The sequence below is a fragment of the Chelonia mydas genome, chromosome 3 (assembly GCF_015237465.2).
Source record: "Chelonia mydas isolate rCheMyd1 chromosome 3, rCheMyd1.pri.v2, whole genome shotgun sequence".
Lineage (NCBI taxonomy): Eukaryota > Metazoa > Chordata > Testudines > Cheloniidae > Chelonia > Chelonia mydas.
This window is the reverse complement of record NC_057851.1, coordinates 125676270-125692171: the sequence shown is the minus strand read 5'-3', so window position 1 is coordinate 125692171 and position 15902 is coordinate 125676270. Positions and strand designations below refer to the sequence as shown.

At 40.8% G+C, this 15902-nt stretch overlaps 1 protein-coding gene across 2 annotated transcripts in view; it reads left to right on the top strand.

Moving 5' to 3' along the window:
- Positions 1 to 15902, top strand: part of GNPAT (glyceronephosphate O-acyltransferase) — a 38884-nt gene that overhangs the window by 3186 nt on the left and 19796 nt on the right. The window contains exons 2-6 of one of the 2 annotated variants that reach the window (XM_037895207.2): positions 6452 to 6643; positions 10687 to 10863; positions 12423 to 12552; positions 15157 to 15284; positions 15577 to 15652. In XM_037895207.2, coding sequence (XP_037751135.1) covers positions 6452 to 6643; positions 10687 to 10863; positions 12423 to 12552; positions 15157 to 15284; positions 15577 to 15652 — 703 coding nt within the window. The remainder of the gene's footprint in view (positions 1 to 6451; positions 6644 to 10686; positions 10864 to 12422; positions 12553 to 15156; positions 15285 to 15576; positions 15653 to 15902) is intronic. The other variant, XM_037895208.2, reaches the window with a different exon arrangement.

Genomic DNA, 15902 nt, shown 5'->3' with positions numbered 1-15902 from the left:
GAGCTTGGCTGCTGGTGCTAATTTTTCCCTGTGGGTGCTGCAGTCCACGGAGTCCGTGCCTATGATCTGAGGGACTGTTAGAAGTGCACAGGAAATCTCCTTATCGCACCCTCCCTTCCTCCTGATTAGGGGGATGGAACAGCTCCAGTACGGGGAGAGACTAAAAAGACTGGGCCTGTTCATCTTAGAAAAGAGATCACTAAGAGGAGGATCTGATACTGGTCTATAAAATCATGAATGGTGTGGAGAAAGTGAATAGGGTAGCATTAATTACCCCTTCACATAACACAAGAACTAGGGGTTAATTAAATTAATAGGCAGTAGATTTAAAACAAACATAAGGAAGTACTTCTTCACACAATGCACAGTCAACCTGTGGAACTCATTGCCAGGGGATATTGTGAAAGCCAAAACTATAACGGGATTAAAAACAGAATAAGTTCATGGAGGATAGGTCCAACAATGGCTGTTAGCCAAGATGGTCAGGGATGTGGCCCCATGCTCCAGGAATCCCAGAAGCTGGGACTGGATCAGGGATGGAGCATTCAAAATTGCCCTGTTCGTTCCTTTTGAAGCTTGAGGGACTGGCCACTGTCAGAGACAGGAGACTGGGCTATGTGGACCAGTATGGCAGTTCTCATGTTCTCCTGTTGCAGTATTTCCAAACCCAGGTGTTCAGATCTCATGAGTCAAATGTCCAAAAATCACGAGTGGCTTAAAAATCATGAGACCAAAAGTGAAACAATTTGGATTCTTTTCATTTATCTTCTGCTGTTGGAGCCTTTAGCATTGACATTTTCAAAGTTTTTCTCTGCCAACATTAGTGCTAGAAACTAATGTTTTAAAAAATGAAATATGAGCTTCTGACCTCACATGAATCCAGAAGCTGTGGCTTTGAGACACACCAAATAGTGTGACTTGTGATAAACTCAGAAGAGTTAGTAATACTGCAGTTGCCCCTACTTAATTGTGGCCTCCTCACTGTCCCCTACTTTCCCCAAAAAAACAAGGAATGTTCACACACACATATCATCCTTAACATGAAGTTGAGCTTGTAGGCGCTCAGCACTGCCTTTTGCTCCTCATGCCCTGACAGAGTGTAAGAGTTCCCAAAACTCAGACATTAGAAAACCAGGAAATGCAGAGTTAATATGGCACTTCCCCCACAGCACAACCTTAACTTGGCACTAGGAATATAACTGTACCATAGCCCTCCATAAACAAACCTACCACTTACACTGTGCCCAGCACAACTCCAAATCAGCAGTCGTAGTCATACAGTTCCATGGACTATCACCATGCTGTTTGCAGACCTATTGGTCTGGGATGTATTGCTGCTGATTGGCAGATGCTGAGGGAGGTAAGGTACTGTGTCTGCCCTGATGAGCTCCTTAAGGAAGGGATCAAAGAGGTGAGAGCCAAGACTGGGTGGCTGTGTTAGCACAGGGCAGTACTAAAGGCCTATGACCATAAATCCCTGTTAGTGAAGATTTTTGTATGTGAATTACAGAAGTGTGTGTGGACCTGAAGCTCACAGCTGGTGAGGATTATGCTGTAGTGCTGTGAATGAGCATGGAGCACCTTCTGGACTGAAACAAATGCTCTTGGGGGGGAAGGAGGAGAGAAGGGAGAAAAAGTGAGCTCCTCACCCCTCCTAGTCCTGAAGAAGAGTTAAAGGGGAACCTCCCCAGCCTTCCATTGCAGTGGGAGTCAAGTGAGAAGCAATCAATCCTCAGCCATCTAGGCCCGTGTAAGGATTCAGAGAAGAACCTCCTGCTGCTCCTCTGCACCTGTTTGGCTCCTGCAGCTGCTTCTCACCTCCCAGGCTATTGGGAGGGAGACCATCACAGGCATCCAGCAGCTGCTCTCTGGCTTTATGGAAGAGATGGGAGTTTTCTCCTGGCCCCAAGGATGGTCCTTGTGAATGCAGGAGATTTCTGTATCATCTGTGCCTAGCACTCCCTCGTACCATCAGAGTCTGGCATGTGAAGCAAAGACTGCCCTTCCCCACTCCCAGCACAAAAGTCCCCATGCAAGGCCCCTTCTCTCCTATCTCCTGCCCTTTTCTATAACACCAGCAAAAGCCGTTTCACTGCTCTTTGTGCTCAGGGAGACTCCCTCATCCAATATGCCCGGGCACCTGCCGTTACTTCCTGGCTCTGAGTACAAGAACAAGTGAAGATTTTCTCATCCCTGTGGTTACCCTCTTGGCCAGGGCCACTCCACAGCACTGTAGAGAGTTCCTGGGGGTTGCTGCCACACTTCACTGTGCCCTCTTTCCTCTGGCAGGATCCAGGGATGAGTCTAGGGGACCCCATTTGCCCTGGCTGTTTCCCCTTCATCTCTCTCCTGGCTCTGGGGAAGAGGGGGGAGGGAGGGAACATGCCTAGCCCTGCTTTTCATGGATTTCTTCTCCCTGTTTCATGCAGAGAATTTGAGAGGGGGGGATGCTCAACCATTCTCCTACCTGGATTCTGAAAAGGTATGGGGGAGAGGAGGAGGGGAAATTCCCAGTTCCAGTGTAGAGGTCTGGGAACAGCCTCCTGAATTCTTCTTTACGCCTCTCCCTGGCTTCTTACTGGTATCCTGGGAGCAGGGGGACAGCTCTGTGGAGTTTGGGGAATTCCAGGCTTGTGGCTGCTTGTCTTTTCCAGTATCCTGCAATACCTGTACATTTCTCATGACAACTGTTAATATGTGCATTTTAAAACATTTAATATAATTTTCTAAATGAGGGAGTTCTATAGCAGCATCCAGCCAATCTGAAACAGTAGCTTTGCTGTTCTGTAAAACCACCCTGCTTTTAGTGTTTGGGGAAGAGAGTGTGAACAGGGGCTCCCCGAGCTGTGCTTGAGGCCAGGAAGCAAAAATAACCATTGGGCCAGAAGAGAAATTGGCTGTAGGAAAAGCACTGTCAAATTGCACCATGTAACCAAACTGAGAAAGTGGGGATGTTTCTGTGGTCTGGCTATTCAGTCGGATAGAAATGTAACTCTTAGCTTGACAATGTCCTTTTAAAATCTGCTGTCACCAGATAAGCTTTCTGTGGTGGCATTGGCAATGCAGTGGGTAATGGATGTGATAATGCCAAAGCTGAGTATTGCATTTTTTCATTTCTACATAACTGCAGATTACCAAATTTTCAGGGCTTTGTTTAACATTTTCTAGCTGAAATAAAGGCTTTAACTTATATTTATGTACCAATATATTTTGTCATGTTACATATATTTAATATATGAACTAGCACTATTCTATGCCCTTTTTTCCCAGCCGCTGCTCTCATTTTAGGTCTTGGAGCCCCTTTTATAGATTCTTCTTTTCCTGCTTTATTTTTGAGCAGGAGGATTGATGCAGAGAGATCAGTGGCAACAGCTGACACACTTCACACACTAATACCAGTCATAGCACATATGTTCTTAGATTACTTAGGTATTGTAGCACACTGATCAATTGGAGACTGGAGAGAGAAGCAAAGATTGAAAGTTTTATAATCCTTTTAAATTTCACTGAAAAAATCGAGTGTAAGGAACTTTAAATGGCCACATCTGTATTTAACAACTGGTAGAGATTTAGGCTATGTCTACACTGGCACTTTTGTCGTGTTAACTTTTGTCACTTAGGGGTGAGGAAATCCTCTGCGCCCCCTTTCTTCCCCCCCCCCCGAACGACAAAAGTTTTAACGATGAAAGCACAGGTGTGGGCAGAACATCAGCAGCAGGCCCCGTGCTCCCGGTAATGAAGCTACTGCCCCTTGTCTGAAGTGGTTTTATTCTGTCACCTGGAGAGCTCTCTCCCAGTGATAAAGAGCGGCTACACAGCGCACCTTACAATGATGCAGCTGCAATGGCACAGCCACGCCGTTGTGAGGTGCACAGTGTAGACATAGCCTTAATCTACTGTTTTCCCTTTCTTGTAAATTCTCACCTCTCAATTTCTTCTTTTGGTGTTTGGTCTTTACACAAATACGAGTTGCTTTGGATAGTTTGTGTAAAATCTGTTGTTTTTTTTTAAGTTAGATAAGCAAGTGAAAAAAGTATACTTCTGTTTCATTTAAGTAAAAAAATCAAAATTTTGTTTTTGTGTACAAGTAACTTGAATGGCTGAATTTTAAAATCACCCAGAACTTCACCTTTATATGCAAGAGTTGTTTGGCAAGCATGATCAAATGGATTTTAAAATAACATAGTAGTAAACAACCGTAAACTTGCTTTCATTGTAAGCACAGTGAAACAATTTTATTAGGCTTTTAGTTTCATAATTATCTGCAACACTTTAATGTTGCACAGATCTGAGTTATGCAATAGCTGTATAATGCTGCTGTTGCAGATTTTTGTGTAACTATCATTTGGTGCAGTTTAAGACTTGTGGAGTTGTGCCAACGCAGTTGTACATCTCTATAGTGCCATAGCCTAAGGCACTTTGCTTTATTTTTCTTTTATGTTAAAAAAAGAGGAACAAAATGCAAAAAACTACAGTAGTGCTAAATTAGTTGCAACTTGGAATGCAAATAAGGAAAATGTAAGAGTAAAGGTTCTAATAGCAAGGTTAACTTAGCCACATCACACATACAGTATTTTTTTTTTACTTTTTAGATAGTAGCTGCCAGCAATCTCAATATAACTGGGACTTCCCTGCCATTTGCATGCCCCTCACACATGGTTTTCAATTTTGAACAAAGTCCTGGGGACTATGGGCCACGTCCATGACCACTAAAGTCTTGGAAAGATTCCATTTGATTTCAGTGGACTTGAATCAAGCCCTATTTCAGTAGCAGCTGGGGTTTTTACTGCAGTACTGAGATAGCTGTGAGTTTGTGATGCATGCAGGAGACTACTGTGCCCTTTGCCATCTCATATGCCCAGTGGTGTTGGTAGAAAATATAGCTTTTTTTTCTCCCTGGAACAAAGAGTTTACAGTATACCCACCTGTGTCAGATGAGTTTGAAATTCCCACATACCTGATACAGGCAGAAAAGTTGGGTGCAGGCTATATGATGAGTTTTGTAGTATGAACAGATATACTATTTTAGTTCCTAAATGCAACATGGGAACATTTATATCTCTCTTCTTCAGGCCACCACTGTGAGTTGGACCCATGCCTTTCTAGGTCTGTGAGCTACCTTCGATTGTGTTGACCACAAGGTATTGTTGTGGTCACAGGCAGGGATGAGTGACTTCTTTTCTTTTCTGGCCAAGAGAGCACAGAAGGTGGTGCCTATCTGCCTCAAGGGTCCTCTTGTGTTGGTTGCTGCAGGCTTCTATCTCATGATGCTTCTTGCTCAACATATTTGTGAGGTCTCTGTGGGATACATTGAGGCAACATGAGGTCTTATATCTCCAATGTGCAGATGACTGTCAGTTTTGTTTCCATTTCATTTGAGTCCAGCCAGTGCAGTTAATTGATTTGCCTAGAGTTTGGTGCTGCTGCTGCTTGAGTTTTGATGGGTGCAAGATGGCTGAAACACAGCCCCAGCAAGACTAAGGGGACTAGCCAGAGCAATTGGCATAGAAAATATCCCTCTCAAATGGAAGAGTTTGCCTTTTGTTGTTCAGCTTTTCTCCCTGAGGTCTTGTTGGATCCACCGTTGCTTCAGGATACTGAGTTAGTATCAGTGGCCAAAAAAATCTATCTATCTGTTTTAGAGTAGCAGCCATGTTAGTCTGTATTTGCAAAAAGAAAACTTCTGGCACCTTAGAGACTAACAAATTTATCTGAGCATAAGCTTTCGTGAGCTACAGCTCACTTCATCAGATGCATTGAGCTGTAGCTCATGAAAGCTTATGCTCAAATAAATTTGTTAGTCTCTAAGGTGCCACAAGTACGCCTTTTCTTTTTATTATTTGTGTTTGGCCAGAGGGAGGTCAGGTCCTCTTCTTTTATATGTGGAGCTTACCATGGTGATCCATGCCTTTCTCACCTCCAGATGGATAAATGTAATACAGTATGTATTGCATGAGCCTGCACTTTAAGCGACCCAGAAACTTTAACAAACTGGCCATTGCATTTTGCACTGGGTAAAGGGTGTTTCATTCAAGGACCCTTTTTACACTTGCGTTCCCTGATTTGCACTGTCTTCCAGTTTGATTTATCCTTAGCCTTAGATGGGTTGCATCTTGGATATCTCAGAGATCACCTCATTCCTTGCATGTAATTGCAACAGTTGAAATCAGAAGTGCTTACGTCACAACCCATTAGTTTAATTAAGAAGATGCTGGAGGCAAGGCACTTTCTCTGTGGTCCCTGTTGACTTTCAAAGCCCATTTGTTCTGCCAAGCTCTTTTTGGTGGGGAAGGTTAAGTCTATGTAATATTTGTTTATGCATGGGAAATTTGTTTAAGAATTCAATAAACAAACATTGCAAAAGTATTACATGACAGCAGAATAAAGCTTAACTGATATATCTATTGGCTGGTTTAAGATATGGTCTCATTCTGTGTTTGCATATTCCCAGCAGAAAGAACTCACATCAAAGAAAAGGGATGAGTTTGAAGATATCTTGGAGGAGAGGCGGCAGTCCAGTGACCTGCGATATGCAATGAAATGTTACACTCCTGTCATTTACAAAGGACTTTCAGCTTGCAAACCAAGTGCCATTAAAAATAGTGTTGTGCAGTCTGAGCAAGTTCAGTATGTTATCAAACAGGTGAGACCAAACATCGAGTCTCTAATTCGTAGTAGGTGAAATCCAGATAGACATTGTGTGGGAGGAGGGGAGAATCCTTTTTCTAATCTCTGTCAGACAGGTTATTTATTTGTTGTTGGAAAGACCAGTAAATCAAGAACTTGAACACCACCCTTTGCTAGCAAGCAAAATAAATACACTGTTTTACCCACAGGGTTATGGTAGATGATCTCCAGGCAGTGTTTTGATTTCACGAGCATGCCAGTATGTTGCACAGTTTATCCACCCTGCTTGACTTTTTTTATGGGTCTTGAAAAAAAGCAACATTATAAAATACATAAGCATACATTTTAATGAAATTTCCTAGCTTTCTTTAAAGGAGAATGGTAAAAACAAATTGGAAACAATTAGTAAAAACAACTGTAACAACTCCTTCCCCTCATGCATCATCATCAGGTTTTGAAGCTTGAACTTTCAGCATTTCAGCACAGCCTGCTACTGCTTGAGCTACAGGACTCACTGCATTAGCTGGCAGCAAGAGAAGGCCGTTATCCCAGACTCAGGTGGGCTGCTGGATCCAGGAGGTTGTCAGTGGGAACCTGGCTTGGCTGCCTTCCTTCCGCGCCTCCCGAGAAGTTAAAGGAATTCCTGCCCTGTCTGGTGCTCCCAGATGGGATAGGACACGGATGATGTATTAGGTCCATGGAGGGGATGGCGATGGGGACAAATGGCAATGTAGGGGAAATGGCAGTTTTTAACACTTTATAACTGCTAACCAAACAAAGGGTAGGAATAAATGGTCACTTTTCACAGTGGAGAGAGATAAATAGTAGGGTCTCCCAAGGATCTATATTGGGATCTGTGCTGTTTAACAGCTTTATAAAATAATCTGGAAAAGGGGGTGAACAGTGAGATGTCAAAATTTGTAGATAAGTTCAAAGTTGATTGTGAAGAGTTATAAAGAGATCTCACTAAACTGGGCAAAAAAAATGGCAGATGAAATTCAATGTTGATAAGTGCAAAGTAATGTACATTGGAAAAATAATCCCAACTATATGTACAAAATGATGGAGTCTAAATTAGGTGTTCTCACTCAAGAAAGAGATTCTTGGAGTCATCTTGGATAGTTCCCTGAAAACATCCGCTCAATAGGCAGCAGCAGCAGTCAAAAATGCTAATGGAATGTTAGGAACCATTAGGAAAGGGATAGATAATAAAACAGGAAAATATCTAACGCCACTCTGTAAATCCATGATATGCCCACATCTTGAATACTGCATGCAGTTCTGGTTACCTCATCTCTATACTTTTTCCATTTCTAATATATTATTTTCTGAGAAGGGCAACAAAAATGGTTAGGGGTATGGAATAGCTTCCATATGAAGAAAGACTAAAAAGATTGGGATTGATCATTTTAGAGAAGAGATGACTAAAGTGGGTTATGAAACAGGTTTATAAAATCATGAATGGCATGGAGAAAGTTAACAGGATAGTGTTATTTACCCCTTCATGTAACACAAGAACTAGTGGTCACCTGATGAAATTAATAGGCAGCAGTTTAAAACAAACAAAAAGAAGTACTTCTTCACACAATGTACAGTCAACTTGTGGAACTTGTTGCCAAGGGATGTTGTGAAGGCCAAAAGTATAACTGGGTTCAAAAGAGAATTAAATAAATTCATGGGGATAGGTCCATCAATGGCTATTAGCCAAGATGGTCAGTGACACAACCTCATGCACCACGTGTACGTAAACCTCCAACTGCCAGAAGCTGGGATTGGATGACAAGGGATGGATCACTCACTTTGTTCAGTTCGTTCACTTTGAAGCATCTGGCACTGGCCACTGTTAGAGACAGGATACTGGGCTAGCTGGACCGTTGGTCTGGCCCAGTATGGCTGTTCTTATGTTAACCCTGCATGGAATTTCATGAGACAAAGAAAATGCTCCTCTCTAGCCCAATGGCTTTTTTCCAGCTGCATTTTAAAAGCCTGCTGCAAACCATGGAGCTGTTAGTTTCTTTTTAAAAGATTCTTGTGACTGTTTTTATAGTGGAAAGCGTTTTAGCGGCTGAAACATAAGGGTTGCTTACCAGCTCCTCCTCTAATTTCAGTACTATCCCGTCAGCAGGGCAAGCTGCCAGCAATGTTGAAACAAGTGGTGGTTAAGCCCTTACTCAGAAATCCCCCACGCACTTGGTATGTCTACACTGCAGCTGAGAGCGAGCCTTCCAGCCCCGGGAGACAGAGTCATGCTAGCTCCGCTTGAACTAGTGAATGAAAAATATCAATATGGAGGTGGTGGCTTGGGCTAGCCATCCAAGCTCAGACCTAGGGATCGGCAGGCTTGGACTTGTGTGGCTATCCCGAGCTGCTACCCCGCTGCAACGTCCATGTTGCTATTTTAGCATGCTAGCTTGAGTAGAGCTGGCAGGAGTCTGTCTACGCGGGTTAGAAGGCATACTCCCAGCTGCAGTGTAGACTCATCCTTGGAGGTTAATGATCTTGCCAGTTACAGTCCAGTCTCAAACATTTCTTCTTCAGACTATTGCAAGATGCTCTACTTGGGGCTGTCTTGGGAATATATCTACCAGCTACAGCTGGTGTAGAGCACAACAGCTTGCTGTCTGAATGGGGAAAACGTACTCACTTGAGTGAACCACCCACCATCTTTGGAATTTTCTTCCTTGGCAATTTGCTGGAACTGGTCTAGAAAATTTCAGGGTATGAGCTGAGTTGCATTTGTTTGATTTAGTTTTTTTATGATTTTTGTGGTTTATATGGGTTTCTTATTTCCTAGTTTTATGGCATAAGTAATTAGCTGCTGTAGGAGATATGCACTCTATAAATTAATAATTATTTATTCATGAATGATAGGTGTGCTGGTAAGCATTTTACAAATGAATGAGAGCAAAGTGCCTGCCCTGAATAAATAATAAAAATCTACTTCCTGTTAAATATTGATTTTTGTTTGGTGGGGTTAGAGAAGGTAGTCACTGGTTTCTTGTGTGTTGCTAAAATAATCAGGCTGTGCTAGACTTGAAACTATTCAGGATGAAATAAATTATGTAGAGAAGGAAGTTTGAATGCATCGATTTGATAATGAAATGGCCACTTGATTGGGATGGAGGAGGGTGGGAGAAGAGAAATTTCTTGACCATTATAGAAGTGAAAACATTACTAATAAGGTAAATAGTGTACACCTCTCTAAGGAGACATGGTTAATTCACTGATGTTCACTGCATCCTCCATGCCTTTATAACATGCATGTTCCTTATTTAGTTGTTTAATCATAAAGAGTATCTTTTAGGTTAAATGTTTTTTGAGTCAATATACTGAATAAGGAGATTCCCACTCTTTAATTCCATAGTAACAATCTCCCAAATGAAAGATTTGCAACAATTAAAACTGAACATCAATATGCAACATTTGTAGTGATGGTACTTTGTATGCATTTCAGCTAGCCATTGCCAAAAGGATACATTACAAAGAAGTGCATGAGTAATGGAGTGGATATCCCCGGGTAACTAAAAACTTACCCCGAAAGCATTTTAAAACTTTTCTACAAATGTGTCTTAAGAATACTGGCTTTTTAAAATTAACTTTATTAATCAGTGAAAGAAGACCAAAGCATGCATTTGTCAGAAAGGCAATTTAATAAATCCTCTTCTAAAATGTAAGCTTCCTAAAAGAGATACAAATCTAGTATAACGTATATATGCCAGTGCATCCTAATGGCTTATTATAAATATAAATACAGCCTTTGTATGAAACTTATGTTTCAGAAGGTAATCACTTAAGTTACTGTGTTTCAGAGGAGTTCACGCTTTACTTTTTTTGTTGTTGAAATAAAACAGAATCGGTAACATTAGGTTTATGCCTGTCCTATAAAGCAGAACCCACATTTCCCTAAAATAATGTTTGAAACATTTAGAATGTATTACATTTCACTGGCTTTAATACCTTTCTCTTAGTTTGACAGAATAATAGGCATAGTTTGTGGAACAGTCTTTTAAAAAAAATTATGGGAAATGACTTTTGATCTTATTGTTGCTTTTTATTTAGCTATCAAAAGAGATGGGTGAGTCCACTGATATTATTCAAGAAGAAGCCATTGAAATCCTGGATGAGATGGGTCACAATTTACACATAGGAGCTATTCGATTTTTTGCTTTTAGTTTGAGCAAAATATTTAAACGCCTTTTCCAGAGGGTTTGTGTGAATGAAGAAGGAATTCAGAAAGTAAGTATTAGTATAAAGGCTGACATAACTGGTGGTTATACTACTCACTCAGGCATAGACGCTCAATCTTCACCCAAATTCATAGATTCAAAAGTTTTAAAGAATAAAAGTGGCAAGGCCTGTGTTAACTAGGATTATCCTTTTCAACAATTAAAAAGGGAGAAACCTAGATGTGAATAACGAATTCAGAGGAGAATCTAAACTCCTAATTTCAGTACACAAGTATCAGCAGATTTAAATAATTAATGCATTTTATCCCATTGTGCAGAGCTATTAGATAGGCTTGTGACTGGGACAAATTTTGAAACCGAGAAAACAGTAACTCCTAAAGATGACCTACAAAGAATTTTTTTTATTTGTGCTTGTACCCTTGATTCTGTGTAAAGAGAGGCCTAACAAGGTTTTTTTTCTTGGTGTTTCCCTTGGAAATATCAAGAATGTCAAGTCTGATCTTTCCTTCCCCTCCCCCATCCCCCCCACCAAGGACTTGTTGGCAGGCTCAGAAGCTGCGTGTGAGCTTTTGCATGCATTTATTGAAATGGTGGGAGTAATCTTTATTGAAGATTTCCTTTCTCCAGAATATTAATTAGTCTTTGAAGTTAAATAGTTAACAAAACAAAGACACAGTCTGTCTAAATATTTTCCTCCTCTCATTCATTCAGTTTTCACTCTCTTATGATGTTACCATTTTATTAGTTCTTTGGTCCGTATAGAGTCTTACTGAACAGGGCCTGAATTCCTAATTAAATTAAAATAAAATCGCATAAGAGTAACTTCTCTATGGTGTTTGGGGAAACTTTATGAAAGAAGTTTTGTTTCTAAAAGGCATAAGCCCATTTTTTTTTTTTTAATTTACGTTTAGTAGTAGGCGCTGATAAAGAAATGTTCTAGAAGTAAAGTTTGGACCCATGATGAAGTGGGATATGGTCATAAGCACTGAAGAATGAGATTGGTGACTAATAGAAACATGGGAACCTGGTTGGAGTTACACCATGGTGATGGGTATATGGTATGCCTGAGAGAATAAGAAGCTAGCTTATCAATATGTATTTCAAAGAATTTCACTATAATCTATATCCGTTATGTCTAACTCAGTAAATATCCAAAATATATTAAAGCACTTCAGAGGGGTGTTGGAAGGAATAGAAAGTAAAGGTCATGTTTCTCCATATGTTGTGTGAATACCCCCAAAATAAAATACTGAAATGTAGTGACTCATTAAGGCAATCAGAACACATGTTAAATGTCAGCAGTCTTCCATGACCCATCTCCCACTATTGAGTGGTCCTGCTAGATATATGATTAAAGGGGAGTTCTCCTTTGAGAAACTCTAGATTGATATGGGGTCCAGTGCTAGTGTTACTGTAGCTCCAAGTTGTATGTCAGCAAAAACTGAAAGAATTACAGACTACTGATAAACACAAGGACCACCCTCTAATGAAATTCACTATAATGTCATCTTAAAACAAAATCCATTCTATTCTGAGATCTTGTTGGAATTTGCAGTGATAGCTTCCATGAAAGGGGTTCCCATAAATATTGTTTGTGTTTGTTCTTAGTTACAACAGGCCATTCAGGAGCATCCAGTTGTCCTGCTGCCCAGTCACCGAAGCTATATAGATTTTCTGATGCTATCTTATTTGTTATACACATATGACTTGGCTCTGCCCGTCATTGCTGCAGGAATGGGCAAGTATTTCTTTTAACAATCCATTTTCAAGATGCAGAGATATTATTATAGCAGGTACCTGGTACTAACTACCAGCATTAAAGTTGAATAACTTCTGTAATAACCCCCCATTTTCATATGGTTAAAACATTCTGACAAGCTTCACTGGTGAATTTTTTTTATAGCACGTTTGAGCAAAACCCCACTAACTGCACTTCTCAGTAATGGTGGGGGAAAATACTTATGTCGCTTTAAAAAGTTGCCATGTTTTTTCCCATATATGCAGATAATTGAAGCTGGATTCTGAAACTTGTTATGTGACTATTACTTATTGAAGAGTATCTAGTTGACCAAGTTGGGGGGTAGGGGAAATTGGTTTGGAGGAGGATGATTTGGTATGATTGAATACTGGCAGCTGCATATGTGCAGTAGAACATTTTCATATATCTGTTGTGCTGTGCGTGGCTTTTTTTAAGTGCCCCTGTAAGCATCTGATCTTGTGAAAAAGGTTCTGACGGCTCCTGAGAAAAGTGAGGTTTTGGAAAAAAATTCATCTCTCATTGTGATGAAAATCCAAAATCTTGAAAATTTTTGTGCAAATGAAATGCCAAGCTGCCTGGGAGCCCTGGCTCCACAACAGCCCGCCAGGCAAGCTGCAGAGGAGCCAGGGAGCTTAGACCATGGGACTCCCGAGTAGCTCTAGGTGGGTTGCTGGGAGTCTGGGAAGCCCCGGAAGCAGGCAAGCTGTGGAGGAGGACACAGGAGCCTGGAAGTCGTGGGAGCCATGGCTCTGCAACAAGCAAACTGGAGAACTGGGAGCTTGGGCTCCCTGGTAGCCCACCAAGCAGGCTGTTTGGGAGGTGGGAGGGAGGTGGGGGCAGGTGAGCTGGCAGGGAACCACGTAAGATTTAATTGAAAACCTATTCTGATTTCTGTTAAGACTTGTCAAAATCAACACATTCTCACAGAACGTTTTGCTTTTGACGAATTAGCATTTTCCAGCAGAAAAAATATTGCATGAGAGAACTTTCAACCAGCTTTAGCTGAGACCTTATTATGCACTTTTCAGTATGTCAGTAGGTACCACTCAGTCTTAGGGACTTAACTTTGTGCTCTTCACATGCAAGGTGCTGCAGATGTGGCAATTACGTTATATATTGGGTATACACCTATCGTTGTATGATAGTAGTGGTACTATCCTACAAAGTTTTCAGAAGTACACTGTATTAGCTTAACTTTCCTCCCATTGAAGTTAATGGGAGCAGAGTTAGACCAAAATGAATGCACCCTAAGTCACTTATGGCACTGCAATATACGTTAGTTCCTCAGCTATGTTCAGAACTTACTGTGCCTTACAACACGCTATGGATTTAAGGTGTGTTAAGCACTAATGGTGATTACAGATTTTATTCTTTATTCTTCTTCTTCAATCTAAGACATTAAATCCCAAATATATTTTTAATATGTTAAGATTAGTCACCAGAAATTAAGGTTGAAACTTTGAGCTGACTGTATTGCACATGTATATGTTCTATTCCTCTCTTTCTAGTGAGATGTGTACCTTAATATGTGTGTTATCATTGTTTACTCTGTACAGCACTATAAAGTTATACAAGATATTCATGGCAACCAAGTTCATGTTGCTGTTGGAACTGTAACTTTTGTGTTTACTGACTTTGACATTCACTGTGCAACCTTAAAAGGTTCCCAAATATAGTGCATCAGAAGAAGATCCAAGAATCTAACAGGTCAAACTTTTTTCAAACTCTCCTGCATTATGTGACTCCCCAAACAATTCATTGTTATAATGCAAGTGATCTAAATAACTTGCCAAAACCCAGAAAGGAGTAATCCTGATTCCTCAAGACTAGGAAACGCATAACAGCTGTACTTTCAAGTTCCTATTTTCCATGCCTCATAAAGTTGGCGAGCCAGATATCAACTATTGTAAATGGGCCTGGTTTCATTGACTTGAATAGAGCTAGGCCAACTTACATCAGCTCTGGATCTATTAGAATATATTTAAATGGATGTGTTGCTCCCCCTCAGGATTACTGAGGGCTTGTCTACATTTTACAGCACTGCAGTGCTTAATGATGACGCTACCTACACCGAAGGGAGAAGCTCTTCCTATTGGCATAGGTACTCCCCAAAGGCGGTAGCTATGTCAACAGGAGGAGCCCTCCTGTCAATATAGCGCTGTGTGGGCGTTCGGTCAGTATAACTGTGTTGCTCAGGAGTGTGAAAAGTCCACACCCCTGAGTGACTTAGTTATACCGACATAAGTTGGCAGTGTAGACCAAGCCTGAAACTACTATGGACTTTGTGTCAGTATAACAATGACCAGATTTTCAAGTTTGGTCATCTAAATGTCAGAAGAGATCGTTGTGATTGTAAGTGCCCCTTTGCACATACAAATGCAGAATTCAAAAACTTAACCCACTGTGTGTAGATTTTTTTTGTGTGTGTGGTGCTTGAAAGCTAATAGAAGATATTTACAATACATCCCCAAAGGATTAGTCCTTTATGGCAACAGCTGAGGTCAGAGCTTTAGGGAAACTGATTAATATTCGGTGGCACAGTCAATCACTAAGTTTTGTGTTTGTTTGTTTTTTTCCCCCCAGATTTCCTAGGAATGAAGATAGTTGGTGAGCTGCTACGAAGGTCAGGCGCTTTTTTTATGCGACGTACGTTCAGTGGGAACAGACTCTATTGGGCAGTTTTTGCTGAATATGTAAAAACAATGATAAGGGTAAATAAACTACTGAACAATTTTTTTAAAAGTACATTTTAAAGCATTAGTTGACCTTACTGGCACATGTGTTCTATGAAAGATACATTAATGCAAAAAACTTTATTTGGTTAATTTAACTATATGCTGCTTTGGAGGTGATGGATGAATGTAGGTGTAGTGTTGCCTGATGTTAGACTTGCGTGACTCCCAGCTTAAAATAAGCCTTTTTACTATGTGGAGAGAGAAGATTAAACATTATCATATTGATTTTTTTCCCCCAATCAACTTATTTTTTTGTTTTGTTTTGAAGAATGGCTATGCCCCAATTGAATTTTTTCTCGAGGGGACCAGAAGCCGCACCGCGAAGACTTTGACTCCAAAGTTTGGTACGTTGGTTGAAAAAGTTAAAATCTTCATTGAATTTGGGGATTTTCACTAGAGTACCTTACTGGGTTGCTGGGGAGAACCAAAACAATAGAATGTAGGAGAGTAGCAAGGTGGTCCAACGTCTTCAGTGACCATGTGTAGTTGTGTGGCACCAAATGGCATAACATCGCACATGAGGTGTGTGTGAGGTCACACTGCACGGAGGACATCATTTTGTAGAGCAAGTCTGTTGTGGGGTGGACAAATTCA